This window comes from Enhydra lutris, unplaced genomic scaffold, assembly GCF_002288905.1.
Source record: "Enhydra lutris kenyoni isolate GAN:26980312 unplaced genomic scaffold, ASM228890v2 scaffoldscaffold23, whole genome shotgun sequence".
NCBI lineage: Eukaryota > Metazoa > Chordata > Mammalia > Carnivora > Mustelidae > Enhydra > Enhydra lutris.
The window spans coordinates 14101407-14117218 of record NW_019154107.1 but is presented as its reverse complement, the minus strand read 5'-3'; the positions used below and the strand labels follow the sequence as shown (position 1 = coordinate 14117218).

General features: G+C 35.3%; 1 protein-coding gene across 1 annotated transcript in view; it reads left to right on the top strand.

Annotated features, from left to right (window-relative positions):
- Positions 1-15812, top strand: part of LOC111150534 (dystrophin) — a 2087545-nt gene that overhangs the window by 838692 nt on the left and 1233041 nt on the right. The window contains exon 34 of the mRNA XM_022508030.1: positions 3048-3218. Within this exon, the coding sequence (XP_022363738.1) occupies positions 3048-3218 (171 nt within the window). The remainder of the gene's footprint in view (positions 1-3047; positions 3219-15812) is intronic.

The following is a 15812-nucleotide window of genomic DNA, read 5'->3' as shown; positions in this document are numbered from 1 at the left end:
ATTGTCACTTCATCTTTGACACAAGTGTAAATTTGTGTCCGTATTTGTGAAGTAGCCATGTAGACACAGATTTCTAACGTTTTGCCCTGTAAGCAGATTGTTGGGTTGAGTCTTAAAGCTACTAATTGCAACTTTCTTTTCACTGAGAGGAAGTTAATTTTGAGATCCAAATGGAAATCTGGAAATAACTATTGTTATTAGTTGATAATCTTTATTTTTATATTTTGAAAACCTTCAAATTTATATTTCACATGTCTTGAAAGAGAGCTTACTGTCTTGTGGCAAAGTATTTTATTTCTCATTGGATCAAAAAGTAGGGAGCACTGATACACAATAAATAGCAAAGCACGAGGATAATCTTGAAATAAAACACATTTCACCTGCTTCTATAGTCCACCAAGCTACCTGTGGAATAAAAGACCATTAAATCCTTCTGGAAAAGTTTGTCATTGTGGTACAGATAATCACAGAGGACAAAGTTGTATCTCCACTTGGTATCTCCTCTAGTATATATAGACCTTTACAGGTTCCACTTGTTCTATATTTAACATCAAGTGAAGAATATCTTAATAATCGTCCTTATGCTACAATTTGTTAATTTCTATAAAGTTATTCTCTATACTCAAGAGTTAATAATTTGACCTCTGTGACTTTATGCTAAAAGAATGCAGTAATAGATATCTTTTTAATAAGAAAATATATATTTGGGGAAAATGTAGTTTCTTTGTTTCTTCAAATATAAACTATTGTCTGGGCCTTTTTTCCCTTTTGTCTTGAAGAATTTGCACAAAATCTTTGCCTTTGCAAGAGTAAATTTTACATGAAATAGTCATTGAATTTAAAATAATAAAAATGATGTCAGAAGACTCTTAGTGCCCCAAGTTAATTATACTTAAAAAGTGAATGACTCTCCTGAAGATGTAAAGCCCTATTTAACCCTGAAAATGCACTTTTGAAAGTTTGTTTATTTAGCCATTTGGTGAGTAATAATATCATTAAAGCAAAATGAAAGAGGACTAAGAAATCATGCTTTGCTTAATAACATGACAGAATACAGGAAAACATGTAGGGGAAGATTTATTTATAAAGATTTAGAAACATTAATAATGAAAATATATAAAATATTGTAAGTCAGGTATTCCTTCTCTAAGAAAATACTGTCTGCATCTAAATCTTTAAAGCACCTTAGCAACATTTAATTTTATTTGTTAGTATTAACTTAGCTTAATGATTCCAAGAATAAAAGTTGAATTTCTTGTGTGGCTTCTCTGTGCTCTGATTTTTATGGAAACATATGTAAGTAGCAATAGTCCTAGCAGCCTCACATACATTTTCCCACAAACCAGTGACTGCTGAGGCATTGTACTGTAGGTGGCACTCTTTTAAACATATCCCTTTTCCACACACACGCACACACAAAACTATAAAACTCAATCTTCCTTAAGATGGCAGTGTCTCCTGTTTTATTAAAACCTATTTAACTGGATATAAACAAAATAGAATAAATAAAAATCAATAATGCATTAGCTCTGGGAAGATAGGATTTCTTTGAAATATTGAATTTGGAATTCTTTTTCTACCAATAGTGCAGAGCAAAAAATAACTATGTGTGGAAACACACTGTAAGGTATATATAAATTTTCCCCCCACCCAACTAAAAGTCTTAGTCAAAAGGGCAGATGTTTTTACTTCTCTGAAGGGGGAAATCTGTAAAAAGAAAAAAAATGAATTTGCAGCTTCAGCAACTAAACATTTTTTTTTTTAATGTACAGACACCTCTATTAGAGAAACTAATACATTTTATTGAGTATTTGGAATTTATATCAAAGTTTCAGTGTGTTTATTTTGGTTGTACCATTTTAAATTCTTTAAAAATATGCTTACTTGTGCATTTTTCATGCTTATGGCTGTATTTTTTTTTAAGATTTTATTTATTTATTTGACAGACAGAGATCACAAATAGGCAGAGAGGCAGGCAGAGAGAGGAGGAAGCAGGCTCCCTGCTGAGCAGAGAGCCCAATGTGGGGCTCCATCCCAGGACCCTGAGATCCTGACCTGAGCCAAAGGCAGAGGCTTAACCCACTGAGCCACTCAGGTGCCCCATATGGCTGGATTCTTATATATTCATGTGTGTGTGTGTGTGTGTGTGTGTGTTTGCAAGTGTGATAGTGTGTGTATAGACAGATAGATTGATAGAGTGAACAGAAGAGTTTCTGGGCTTTTTATTAAACCAACCAACCTAGACCCTGAACACATTGTGTTCAAATTGTAGGCCCATCTAGAGAGGTGGTGGAAAAGTACAAAGATGTTAAATCCTCCATGTGAGAATGTGGAAGAATTTGATTTTGAAGGTTTTTAGTTCTGGACAGTGAGAACTAGAACACAAAATCAGGCTATGATTTTTTTTCTATTAATAAGGGTGAAAATTTTGTTTTGGAATTTATTTTTTTTATGCCTGTTGGATGGTAAAATGTGTTTAAAGGGGAAGTGGCTTATTCTTCGTATTGTTTCTCCACAGAAGTAAGACATTTTACAGATGCAATGACAATAAAATTGACCATTTTAAGTATTACAGAAATAATTTTGCCTCTTGAAAGAAACCATATTCTTTCTCCATTTTGATTTCTTACCAATAAGAGCAACCTCATTTGTCTATAGAGGATTGTAAACTTTGCCTATCCATTTCACAGATGACTCAAGGCTCTCTAAAAGAAATGTGTCATTTCTTCAGTTGTACTTACATCATTCATTATATTTAAAAAATGTGACCATAAATTATTTTTATTTGTACTAAAGAAAATAATTGCAGCTTTTTTTCCCCCTACTTGATACAGGACAGTTTTTGGAGAAAGGATCTCATCTTTCCTAGACTGTGTTTATCCACCATTAGTACTGAGACTATGTGGTTTTTCTAAAATATTATTTTTAAAATGTAAGAAAAGGGTTGTTTTAAAATGACAGAAATATTAAAGTTCCTATTAAGTGCCTATACCTAAACCTGAATTGAAGGGGTAAAGTAAATTACATTTTATTATCATTCTTTTCAGGTGACAGAAAGAAAGCAACAGTTGGAAAAATGCTTGAAATTGTCCCGTAAGATGCGAAAGGAAATGAATGCCCTGACAGAATGGCTGGCAGCTACAGATATGGAACTGACGAAGAGATCAGCAGTTGAAGGAATGCCTAGTAATTTGGATTCTGAAGTTGCCTGGGGAAAGGTAAAACCCATATCACCCAAGGTTATTTTTAACATACAAAGAAACACACAGTAATGTGAGTTTATAAGGAGCTATTAATGTGCAACAGTAGTGGAAATATAAGCATTATCTTGCTTCACTTTCCCTTTCCTTGGAAATTCATCAGTAACTCTTAATTCTATGTATTTCTGAATCATGGTAAAACTAGTGGGCAGCTTTAGCAAGGATCTCCCCAACACTTGTTTAGAATTAGGTAGGTTATGAATATAAGTCCTTAAAAGCACATTCATCATTAGTCAGAAAATGAATCCAAAGATGAGACTGCTCGCGGCCCCATCACTATGACCAGGGCAGGGATGTAGAGACTGCAGATGGTTGGGCTGGATAGGACTTGCAAGAGTAGCAGATTGCTGATGTCATAATTTAAAAAAAAGAAGTCTCAAGGGGTCCATGCAGCCCCTGTCATTTCTACCGCTAAAGAGCCTAGACTTTCCTTTGATCCGAGCTGCTAAGTTCTTGCTCTGTCTCTTGACAGCCAGTCAGATAAATATTTTGGCTCAGCTAAATTGTAAGGTCAGGGCACTCATAGCTTCATATTTTTTTCCAGTTGATTCATTACTAGATTACTTGAGAGTGCATTGTTATAAAGCAAACAGCCGATATTAATAATGTATTTTCACCTTAAACTTTGCTGACACATTGGACCTTTAAAAAAAAAATTATAGCTGCACTCTACCCCATTGGTTTTTTTAAAATTAGTGAACACTTGCCTGTATCGGCGAGATGTTAAAAAGAACTGTGCTTTATTTTTAATTCAACAAAGCTATTTAAATTATCCAAAGTTGGGAAATTTTAATTGCATTATGTAAAAATTTATGATCATACATTTCCACCAAAACTGAAAGCTGATTTTCTGTATGTAGATTCTGAAGACCAGTAGATGTAAAATGTTGTTACATAAATATTTTTCAAGTAAATAGTAGTGAATGATTTCTTCTTCTTCCCTCTCCATATAGATTTGTTGGTAGAGATAAGATACTGAATTGCATTTATTAGCTCAGGATTGTATATGTTGTGAGAATATTTTAATAACAAGTACAGAGGGTACAGTCTAAAAATTAAATGGCCTTATTTTCTTTCCTTATTAGCCAAATAAGTATTATATTTTGTGTGTGTGATCATTTGGTTTGAACCAATGGCAATCATATACTTAGAGGCAGGCTAGGAAACAAGGCTAAGAGGCAGGCTAAGAAACAAGCAAAAAGTATCATGGCTCCAAGAAGAAAGCAATTTATTTCTATCTCACTTAAGATAGTTTTGGATAGGGGAAGTAGTTTTACTCCATGAAATTCTCTCAAGAAGTAGCATTGCTCTGCAGTCCTCTGGGTATTAGTATTCTCATGGCAAAACTTGCTCACCACCACACCTCCCTCCCAGCCCACAAAAGGAAGGGAAAACTGGAAGTGGAGGGCACCATCTCTCTCTTAAAGATGTGTTATAAAAGCTCCGTGCATTATTTTACCTATCTTTCATTACCAGAAGTTAGTCACATGATCATATTTAGCTTCCAGGGAAGATGGCAAAAGATGGGTCCTAACTGGGTGGACGATGTGTTCTACTAAAACGATGAGTAAATTTTGTTTGAGAAAGAGAATACATTCTGGGGGACATGTTGCAGTTTTGGCCACAGCAGTATCATCCCTGCATTTTGCATCATAAGATAAAGGTAGAGAAACACCAGGGCCTCTGACTCCTGGTTTTGGCTCAAATCATGATCTCAGGGTCCTGGGAAAGAGCCTACCGCAGAGTGGAGCCTGCATAATATTCTCTCTCCCTCCTGAACTTTGCTGGTGTTCTCTCTCTCTCTCTCTCTCTCTCTCTCAATCTTAAAAAAAAAAAAGGTAGAGAAAGACCTCCACCATCTGTTTCTCTTTATAAAAACCCATGTCCTACTGATGACAGTTTCTACTGTTAAGTTCTCATAAACGAACAAGAAGGCCCAGACAGTACTTACGATCTATTAGAGGATGAAATAGAGTAAAACATGCAGGGGCAAGTAGTAGTATGTGCAGAGGATGCATGAAAATCATCTATGCTTTCTTCTCAGTCACCCTCCACTTAAAACACCCTCCCCTTCAAAATATCTCTGATTGTTCATACCCAGTTTAATGGCTATATTAGTTTGCCAGATCTGCTGTAACAATGTTCCACAGATGGGTAGCTTAAACCTCAGAAATTTATTTTTTCCCTGTTCTAGAGGCTGTGAGTCTAAGGTCACAGTTTTGGCAGGGTTTGTTTGTTCTGAGGCCTCTCTTCTTGGCTTGTGAATGGCTGTCTTCTCCTGTCTTATACAATCTTCCTTTTGTACTGGCCTGTGTCTAAATTTCACTTCTTATAAGGACACTAGCCAAACTGGATTAGGACCTGCTATGATGACTTTATTTTACTTAATTGCCTCTTTAAATTTCCTGTCTCCAAATCTGGTCACATTCTAAAGTCCTGGGGTTAGGATTTTGTCATGTGAATGTTGAAGGGACTCATTTCACCTCATAAGAGTGTGGTAGCTTTATAAATATAATTTGGAACGCTACCATAATTGGCACACAAAGTAATCGAGCTAAAAGTAAAGGGCATTTGGGCACCTGGGTGGCTCAGTGGGTTAAGCCTCTGCCTTCGGCTCAGGTCATGATCTCAGGGTCCTGGGATCGAGTCCCGCATCGGGCTCTCTGCTCAGCGGAGAGCCTGCTTCCTCCTCTATCTCTCTCTCTGCCTGCCTCTCTGCCTACTTGTGATCTCTCTCTGTGAAATAAATAAATAAAATCTTTAAAAAAAAGGGGGGGATTTTAAAAATTCTGACTACAATGTACAACTGACTAAGGTCAAACTATGAAAGTCTGCCACACAAGAACTCTGAACTCCACAGTCCTCATAAGGTCATTGAGTAAGTCACCTAAGGAGATATTTTTGCATGAGCTTCACCAAAAAAATCTTTAAAAGATCATATTATCATATAATTCACTTGGCAAACAATTCTAGATTATTCTTCTCATATTAGAAGGCTTGAGTGGTCTGGAGATATGTCAGCTTATTGGGTCCATCTGGAAAGTATTTTCCATAAACCAAAGAGCAATATTATTTTCAGATCCAATAGGAGAAAAGTATGGAAAAGTGACATTTCTTTTTTTATATAGTAATTTACCACCTTTTCTGGATCTTTCAAATCACTAATCTGCTAATAATATGCTCTAAGACCCCTTAGTGGTAAAGTAAAAGTACACACATTTGCATCCAAATTACATAATTTGTTTAATGAATTCACTTGGAAGGTGCTGAGAGCTTTTTAAAAACTCACAGTCATATAATAAAAGACATGTGACTTACAGATCTAAAGTAGTCACATTTATGATAATTGTTTAAGAGGAAAAAAAATCAAACTCATGCATGAAACCCCATGATTCCTTAGTACATTCTGGTTTCACATGCTGTCTTGGTAGATGGAGAACTTGACTCCAACTGTTAGTCTTGTCTGCTATTTTAAAGGAGAAATGTCACTTTTTTTTTCAAAATAATTTGAGTATTCATTTAAATGCAATACATTGAATGTACTTGCCAATCATTCCAAGTATTTTTGACTTGGAGAAAATTTGAATATGTAGAGTCAGTTTATTTTTAAAGTGTCTCATTTATTTCTACTGAATTTCTTTAAGTTATGTTGATCTAAGAAAACTGTATTTATTTATATATAAAATATTCAAATGTCTAAATAAAAATCTTATACATCAAATTTAGTTACTAATGAAGTATTTACTTGACCTTTAGTTTATTCAAACAGAGCATACCTTCAAATATATTGACTACAATTAAATCCTTTGAGTTTTACTTCTACTTTATTTTCTTAAATATTTTATTTATTTATTTGACAGGGAGAGGGAAAGAGAGCAAAAGCAGAGGGAGCAGCAGGCAGAGGGAGAGGGAGAAGCAGGTTCCCCACTGAGCAAGGAAGCCTGAAGCAGGGCTTGATTCCAGGACCCTGGGATCATGACCTGAGCCAAAGGCAGATGCTCAATCAACTGAGCCACCCAGGCACCCCACTTCTACTCTATTTTAATTACACTTATTTATTGTGTATCTAGTTCCAGAAAACATTGTTTAGAGTGGCTTATAGAGATACACATGATTCATCTGGTCAAGGACAAATAAATTAGAAAACTAGAGAAAGGGAAAATTACAGTAGAAAACTTTGCACAGAAAAATGTCCAGAATATCCCATGGAGAATAGAATAGGCAGAGGAGATTAAAGCCTCAAAATCTGGCACCAAGCTGGGGTGCCTGGGTGGCTTAGTGGGTTAAGTGTCTGGCTCTTGGTTTCAGTTCAGGTCATGGTGTCAGGGACATGGAATCAAGCCCTGCATTGGGCTCTGTGCTGAGCACAGAGTCTGCCTGAGATTCTTTACCCCTCCCGCTCCCTTCCCCTCTGTTCCTCCCTTGGAGTTCACTTGTTCTCTCTCTCTCTCTCTCTTTCTCAAATATTTAAATAAATAAAACCTTAAAAAATTTGGCACCAAGCTTAGTATTGGGCAAAATAAAAAGTCAACATACTTTTTTTTTTCCCTGTGCTAAGAACAGTTAACCTGAGATGTATTCAGTTAACATTTTTTAGGTGTACAATACTGTATTGTTAGCTACAGGCAAAACATTGTACAGCAGATCCCTAGAGTTTATTTATTCATCTTGTATAACTGAAATGGAAGTAAACATGCTTCTGAGATTCAAAGTGTTCAATTTATTAAAACTATCATTAAAATAGTTTTAGTGTACTAGTGAGAGTGTTTTTCTAAAATTTACATACAGAAGAAAAATTAGACAGGATCATAAGTGAGATAGCACCTTGATTAATATTCTTAAAATAAACATAATAGAAAGGTTTATGTTGCCATTTTTCTCTGAGCATGCTTCCGTGCAAAACCAATGCCATGAACCTGACCCTGGACTTTCCGTGTCTTCTTCATGAATATCAGGAGTTTAGCACTGTAGGGTCCTTTTGGTAGGCCAACATCGTTGTAAAACTGAGTTTTCCCAAAAAAAATCTCTTGTTTAGGTTTTACTCCTGCTCCACATTCTGTAGTCACATGTTAGAAACCATAGGTGTTAGAACACATAACTCTCCCAAAGGATACTGAGTACTATATGAAACATTTCAAGATGTTTAAAAGTATAATCTACTTGGGGAAAACTGTGAGCCTGTGATCTCTTAGGTATCTCAGATCAGATATTTGGTGGTCTCAAGAAGAGAAAAAAATGAGAGAAGTTCCAGAAGTAACTAGGGTAGTGGTAAGGCTGATTAGCTGGAGGCACAGCTGGAAGCAAGAAAAACTGTCCTGTCAGCTCCCACCATATGCTCATGTTTCCACATTGCAGTTACAAGGGAAAAAATGAATACATTTAAAAGGTAGTCTAAAGTTTTAAAAGGTAAAAAAAAATTAATTCAATTAGCAGGAAGCAGACATTTTAGAGTAAGAACAAAAATGAGACAAAAGTTTAATATGGGAATTGAAGTTATACTGTTAATGCTAATTTGAAATTCCTAAAGCTCAGTAGCCCTTTCCCTGTATTTTTAAATTCAGACAGTCTCGCTCCATTAGAGTGGTGATAAAGAGGGAAAAATTAATATTAAGATTTTGAGGGATGCCTCGGTGGCTCAGCTGGTTAAGCATCTGACTCTTGGTTTTGGCCCAGGTCATGATCTTAGGGTCCTGAGATTGAGTCCCATGCTGGGCTCTGAGCTGGGTGTGGAGCCTGCTTAAGATTCCCTTTCTCCCTCTGCCCCTTCCTGCCCTGTGCTGGATCTCTCTCTCTCAAAGAAAAAAGATTTTGAAAGAGTAGATCACTCCTAGCTGCATGGTCTGGACAACAGAGATAGTTTGAGGAAATTGTAACTGTCATGTTTATGATGGTTTCAGGATCAGGCATTTTCCCCCTTCATCCCTTACAAATCTCTGTTAAGGGAGTTTGCCAGGTTGAGATCAGAAGCACTGATGTCTATAGAGTAGAAAGAGACACAGTGGAAGGAAATGGTAAGATGAACTACAAAAGATTAGCAGCACCTGGGGATTTTGAGTACCAGTACTGCAGAGGATCTCTGAGCTGTCACGACAGCTTCTATCTTCTTGGACTCATGCATGGGCATTAACAATTTCACTTGCCAAGAGAACAAGGAAAAATGTGTGTTTTGTTCACTGGTGTTTCCCCTGTACATAAAATAACAATGACCCATAGTGCATGCTCAATAAAAAACCATTCAATAAAATAAATTGTAAATTAAGAGATGACAATTAAAACATAATGGCAAAGCAATTTTTTTGAGAGAAGAGAAGAATGCTGATGTGCTTCTAACATTATGGTAAGTTTTAAAACAAATGGGAACGTGAACAATCATCCAGTCAAATACTCCCATTTTATAGATGCAGAAAGGCCTGGCACAGAGCAAATCTGCAATTAAAATCCAGTACTATCTTTGATTTCATTAGCTTTTTCCCACTATAATTGTTGTTGGAAGTTGTATTTTCTAGTAATTTTAAGGTAATCTAATTCTAAAGTGACAAAAACTTGTCATTCACAATAAGAAAAACATACACAATGACTAAATTTAAAGTGCAGATTAAATAAATCTGTGTAAAAATAACAAAATGAAAATCCTGTGTGCATTTGTCTTGAAATCACTTTGATTAGTTGGATATAAGTCAGTTGATTGTCAATATCCCATTATGGCTTCAATTATTTAGCACATGAATTGAGTACAAAAAATAACTGTAGGAAAGTAAATAATTATGTTATTAAATAGAAGTTTATATCTCTGATGATCATCATGTTTGGAAAATGTAAGCTTCAGCAAAGTTTAATCTATTTTCTAATTTAATTTATTAAATTAATGTTAATTAATTTAATTTATATATATGTATTTAATATATATTTTCTGATTTAACCAGTAACAGATTTCATGTATTCCCAATTTAGTTTCAGTAGTGAAAAATTCAAAGCCACTTACATAATTCAGCTACATGAAAGCCCTTTTAATATTCACAGTGTTATATAAAAATTAAAATGATCAAATATAATTCCATGGAAAATTATTTTGGTTCCTTAATACTTTAAATCCATCAGCTTTTAGGATATTTCCTATCTCCTATTTTTCATAAATTGACCATTAGATTTTATTAACAGTAGCGTCAGGATACCAAGAGTTGCCTGAAACAATCATACATACACACAAACGTTGAATTCAATTGTGTTAAATAATGCAAAATAATTGATGTCTAAATAGCCACTTATGTAACAAGTCATTGTGATTTTCACTTTGATTTAAGGGACATATTTTTATAACATTCAACACGAAGAAGAACAGTGATGAGTTTTCTCAGTTATCTTTCTGCTGTCACTTCAGTCCTAAAATTTAGTGACAATCATCCAATAAAATATTGTGACAGAATGCATCATTTTGTTTGCCAATTGGTTCTCAGCATTGGCTGCACATTATAATCACCTGGGAATATTTAAAAGGCTATCAGTACCTGGAGCCTACCCCCAGAGATTATGATTAAATTGGCCCAAGTGTGGTCAGTGTCTAATAATTCAGCAAAGTTTTTGAACCACTAAGATAATGCAATACGAGTACTCTTATGAGATCTACATTCAGTTTAGTCAACCATGTCCTGTATTTTTTTTTAACAATTACCATTCACAGTTTAAAGAGATCTGGCCTCTGGTCCTAGATTATCTGGATAATTGCTTCAACTCATCACTCCTCTTAGCTATAAAAGCATGAGAACTATTACTTATTTCTAAAGTCTGTTACACTATCATCCCTATGAAAAATTACGTACCTTTTTTTAAAGCAAGCATAGTAATTTATCTGTGAAGTGCAATAACACTAGCAGACCATTAACTTGGTACAATGAATGCATCAAGCAGCTGTTACTTAGAAAATAGAACATCTGTTAAATGCCATTGGAGTCACTATTCACTGTCATTATAGTTATAGCTGTAATTTCTGTTCTGCACATTCTGCTTTCATGAAATTCTTCTTTAATAGACAATACATTATTAATAAAAAGTCAATACACATTGCCATAAAATCCACTATTTAATGTTTTATGTTCTTTTTGAATTTATCATTATATTATTCCTTCACATTAGCCTAATAATAGAATGTGTCCTAAACCTTTAGCCATGACAGAAATATAGGGACCTGCAAAAACATTATCATATTTTATCGCATTTAAGACATTAGATTGTATGATACACCATTGATTTAATTACAGCTGTTGTAGATCAAAAGAAACACCACCTTAAACATAAATACAAATTCTAAGTGTCATGTCAGTTTCAGAAATCTTAATATGTGATTGCAATAATGTAATTTTTAAATTTTCTTCCCATAACTGTATTTTGTACCTAAAGGTGAAAGAACTCTCTCCCATTCTTGATGACCAGAATGTAGACTGATTAAATGCAGAATCCACTTGGGGAGGGGAACCTTTTAAAATATCCTTTTGGGTGTATTAGTTAACCCTTCATCCAGATGAGAGGGAACTTGAATACGAGGTTAAGAAAGAGCTGAAATAAACAAGAATTTAGTAGCATCTTAGTAAAGGGAGAAAGAGATATAGAAATGGTATTGTGGCTCCTTTTATTTTTTAACTAGATGTGGGGCTGAATGAAATAGAACCTATGGTCAGGAGACACAGAGTTTAAAAAGGTTGGGGATGGGGAGTGGGAATGATAGGAAGTCAGAGAACTTATCCTGAGAATCTAAATCACTGGGAGATTCCAGGAAGACTTTTGGAAGCCATTGGACCTCTGAAAATGTGAGAGATCAAGCCCAAGTGTGCTATGTTTCTCTGCCCCTGTTAGAAAATAGTTGCGGATATGTTTCTGTGGGATCAGATAATTAATTGATCTTACACTTTTTACTATGTCACCTTTAAATAATTCATCTTACACTTTTTTACCATTTCACCTCTAGTAAAATTAACAAAAGTGTTTCCATCACATGATGATGTGATCATTAGAAACCAACAGAATGAGTTTTCCCATCCTGCTATAACCCATCAGTGAAATGAATTGGTAAGCTGATGGCTGAATCTTGGACCTCGTGCCATTTTAAATTAGATTCGAGTGATTTAACTTTCAGATATGAAGAATGAATCAGAATGTATTTCCATCCTTTACTTAAACACATGGGTATCTTTATTAGGAGAAGTTAACCTATGCCATCCCTTTTTTATTATAAGGAAATTGGAATAACCTTGGAAAATTGCTATGGCTAGGAAGAAGTCAACAACAAATTTCTGTCTTTGAAATCATGGAAATTAGTGTTTAATATTTTGACTGTATGCTGGAGCTGGTATCAAATGTTACAAATTAAACATATGGACCGTAAAAGTATGTTAGATTTTATGGCAGTTAATATTTAAACCAAGTTCTACTCTTAGCTGATATTTTTCCTGTGTCATTAAAATCCCCAGGTGCCAAGCATGTATTTGACATTAAGCTGCTGGTGAAACTCCTGGAACTGGACTTATGGCCATGTCATAGGTCAAAATAAAAGTGAATGTAATTCTGTTTGTTTTTGTTTTTGTTTTTTTACTCAGCCTTAAAATCAGCCCTAGAAGCTATCACATTACCACAACATTGAAAAAAACAAAACAACAAAAAATAACAAACCTAAAAGTTGAGTTATGACTTCATCATTTAGTCACTGAATTTGAACTTGTCCATTCAGAAGGGTAGACCTGTCAGAATCTTCTCCATCCCTCACCCAGCATGTCAGCCCAAGAAGACATGAATGCTAAGGATTAGACTGGATGTCTTTCTCCTCATCTCACCAACCCCTTAAAAATCTACATCCCTTAGAGAGGCATGAGTGACGGTATGCAAAGAATGGCCAAAACAGTAGTTGGAGTTCAGTCCAGTAATTCAGTTCTCAATACATTGACAAGTATAGACATTCTTATGGTATGGAAAACTAATAGAACTGGGAGAGTGGTTCTATTCTTTTAAGTTTCCAGTAAATACTCCATATTTTTCTTTTTGTGGCTGTTGATTCTTTTTTTTTTTATTTAATTTAATTTATTTTTTTTCAGTGTTCCAAAGTTCATTGTTTATGTACCACGCCCAGTGCTCCATGTAATACATGCCCTCCATAATACCCACCACCAGGCTCACCCAACCCCCTACCTCCCCTCCCCTCCAAAACCCTCAGTTTATTTCTCAGAGTCCACAGTCTCTCATGGTTTGTCTCCCCTTCCAATTTCCCCCAACTCATTTCTCCTCTCCATCTCCCCATGTTCTCCATGTTATACCTTATGCTCCATAAGTAAGTGAAACCATATGATAATTGACTCTCTCTGCTTGACTTATTTCACTCAGCATAATCTCGTCCAGTCCTGTTCATGTCGATACAAAAGTTGGGAATTCACCCTTTCTGATGGAGGCATAATCCTCCATAGTATATATGGACCATATCTTCCTTATCCATTCGTCTGTTGAAGGGCATCTTGGTTCTTTCCACAGTTTGGCGATTGTAGCCATTGCTGCTATAAACACTGGGGTACAGGTGGCCCTTCTTTTCACTATGTCTGTATCTTTGGGGTAAATACCCAATAGTGTAATTGTGGCTTTTGATTCTGACCTTCATATTTTCTGGATTGTTTGGCACTTGATCCAATCCTTAATGGTGAACTTCAGTTTCAAGTATCACCTCTTCCTTAAAGTCATTCATGCTCATCCCAACCATGACTCATCTTTCTCAAACAAGTACTTTCTACTATGATACCAAATACTTGATTGCACTTTAGCCTTTCTCTACAGCTACGTGGGTAAAATTAAAGCAGGATATGCAAAGACTACTTCTTTCTACTCTCTGGCAGTGAATGGCACAGTACAGAGTGGATATTAAGCACCAAAAGCAAATTCACTAATTGATATTTTATTGAGACCTGCAGAAAGTCAGATCAGTATATTTTTTGAAGTCTAAGATAATAATATTTTAAAGTCATATTTTAATTTAAAATAAATCTGTTATATACTTGAAACTAAGGTAAAAATACTTTTGTTGGAAAAATAAAAATCTTTTCAATGAGCGCAATATTTTTCCTAATGAAAAATAGCATTTATTTAGTACCAGTTTGTTCTTGAATCCCAAATGTGAAGATTTAACTCAAGGATTTCTTTTATGGTAAGAAAAAAGAGTGAATCACTTTTGGGGCTATTATCACCACGATGGTTACTGCTTTTTTTTTTTTTTTTTTTTGTTATGTTCATCATGTCTTTGAGTGCTGTCTTAAAATACTAGGGAAGCTAAAGTGATACTCATGATTATCTACATTTCCTATTTTATTCTTTTCATGAACTGAATGAAGTATCCCTGTATATTAAACATTTTCTCTTGAAAATTAGCTATAGAATTTTGGCAGATGTTTAATCCATTGTAGTTGGTTCTGATCCATGAACTTTTTGCAACAATATTTCCTAAATTCAAAATTTCTAACCCTTCTGAGATCTGGAAACTTCCATTGCCTTTAATTGCATTGCCTGGTGTAGAAGAGACAGATGTCTGTGTATATAACTTTTTATATCAAAGCTAAAACAGTGTCATCTTTAAGACATTTTAAGAGATAATTACCAATCCAAATACAAAGTAAGATTCAACTTTGTGAGGTGTTATCTTTGCAAATACATAATCTCTGGTGACAAGCCACTAGTCTGGAATGAATGCAGGAAGAAGGGCATGTTCATTTGCCTGTCTTTCCATATCTTTGACAAATACATCTTGAGTATAAGTTTTATAATGACAGAGACATTCTCTGTGATTTTATTTACAGTGCCAAGAATAATGGCTACCATATAAGGTTGTAAAGGTCGTGTTCTACACAAGGATGCAGATGAAAGGAATAAAATCTAGCCCATGAGCACTCACAAGTCAAGCTCCAGAAGGGCTGTTTTCATGCCAAGGAGGCATTTCTCATAATTTCCTTAAAGACATTAAGTAGAATCATCTATGTCATTGCTACAACAGTGATGCCTTTAGTAGGAGCTCAGTAACATTTATGATTGCTAAAGAAGGAATTCCTTCTATGAACAGCTGGCTTTACCCATGCACTACAGATGACAACTGCATTACAGATAACCCTCTACACAGTAGCCAGTAAGTGCATTTGGCAATAATTACTCGAATTTCAGCTACTTGTCTATTGAAAAAGAAAAACACAAATGCGAAAGATTGTCTTGGGATAGGAGAAACAGTATCTTTTGTGTACAAATTACTTTATACAGTCTTTTTACCAGATTTATCACCCCTATTTATGTGATGTGAGAGGCAAAAACAAAATGCATACACATAGTGATTTTGAGTTCAACAGACCTGATGGTGTGAAGGATAGGCAGCTACAGAGCATCTACGAATTAAAGATGAGGTACAAGCTGGCCTCAAAGAGACCCTCACTCTCAGTCTCGATTACTTGGCCCACCTCTGTTACTCTCTGTGCGTGTTTCATTTGCCTCTTTGCATGTGAGTTCCCTCCTCTTTCTTACTGTTGCTGCTCCCCAGTGATTTTG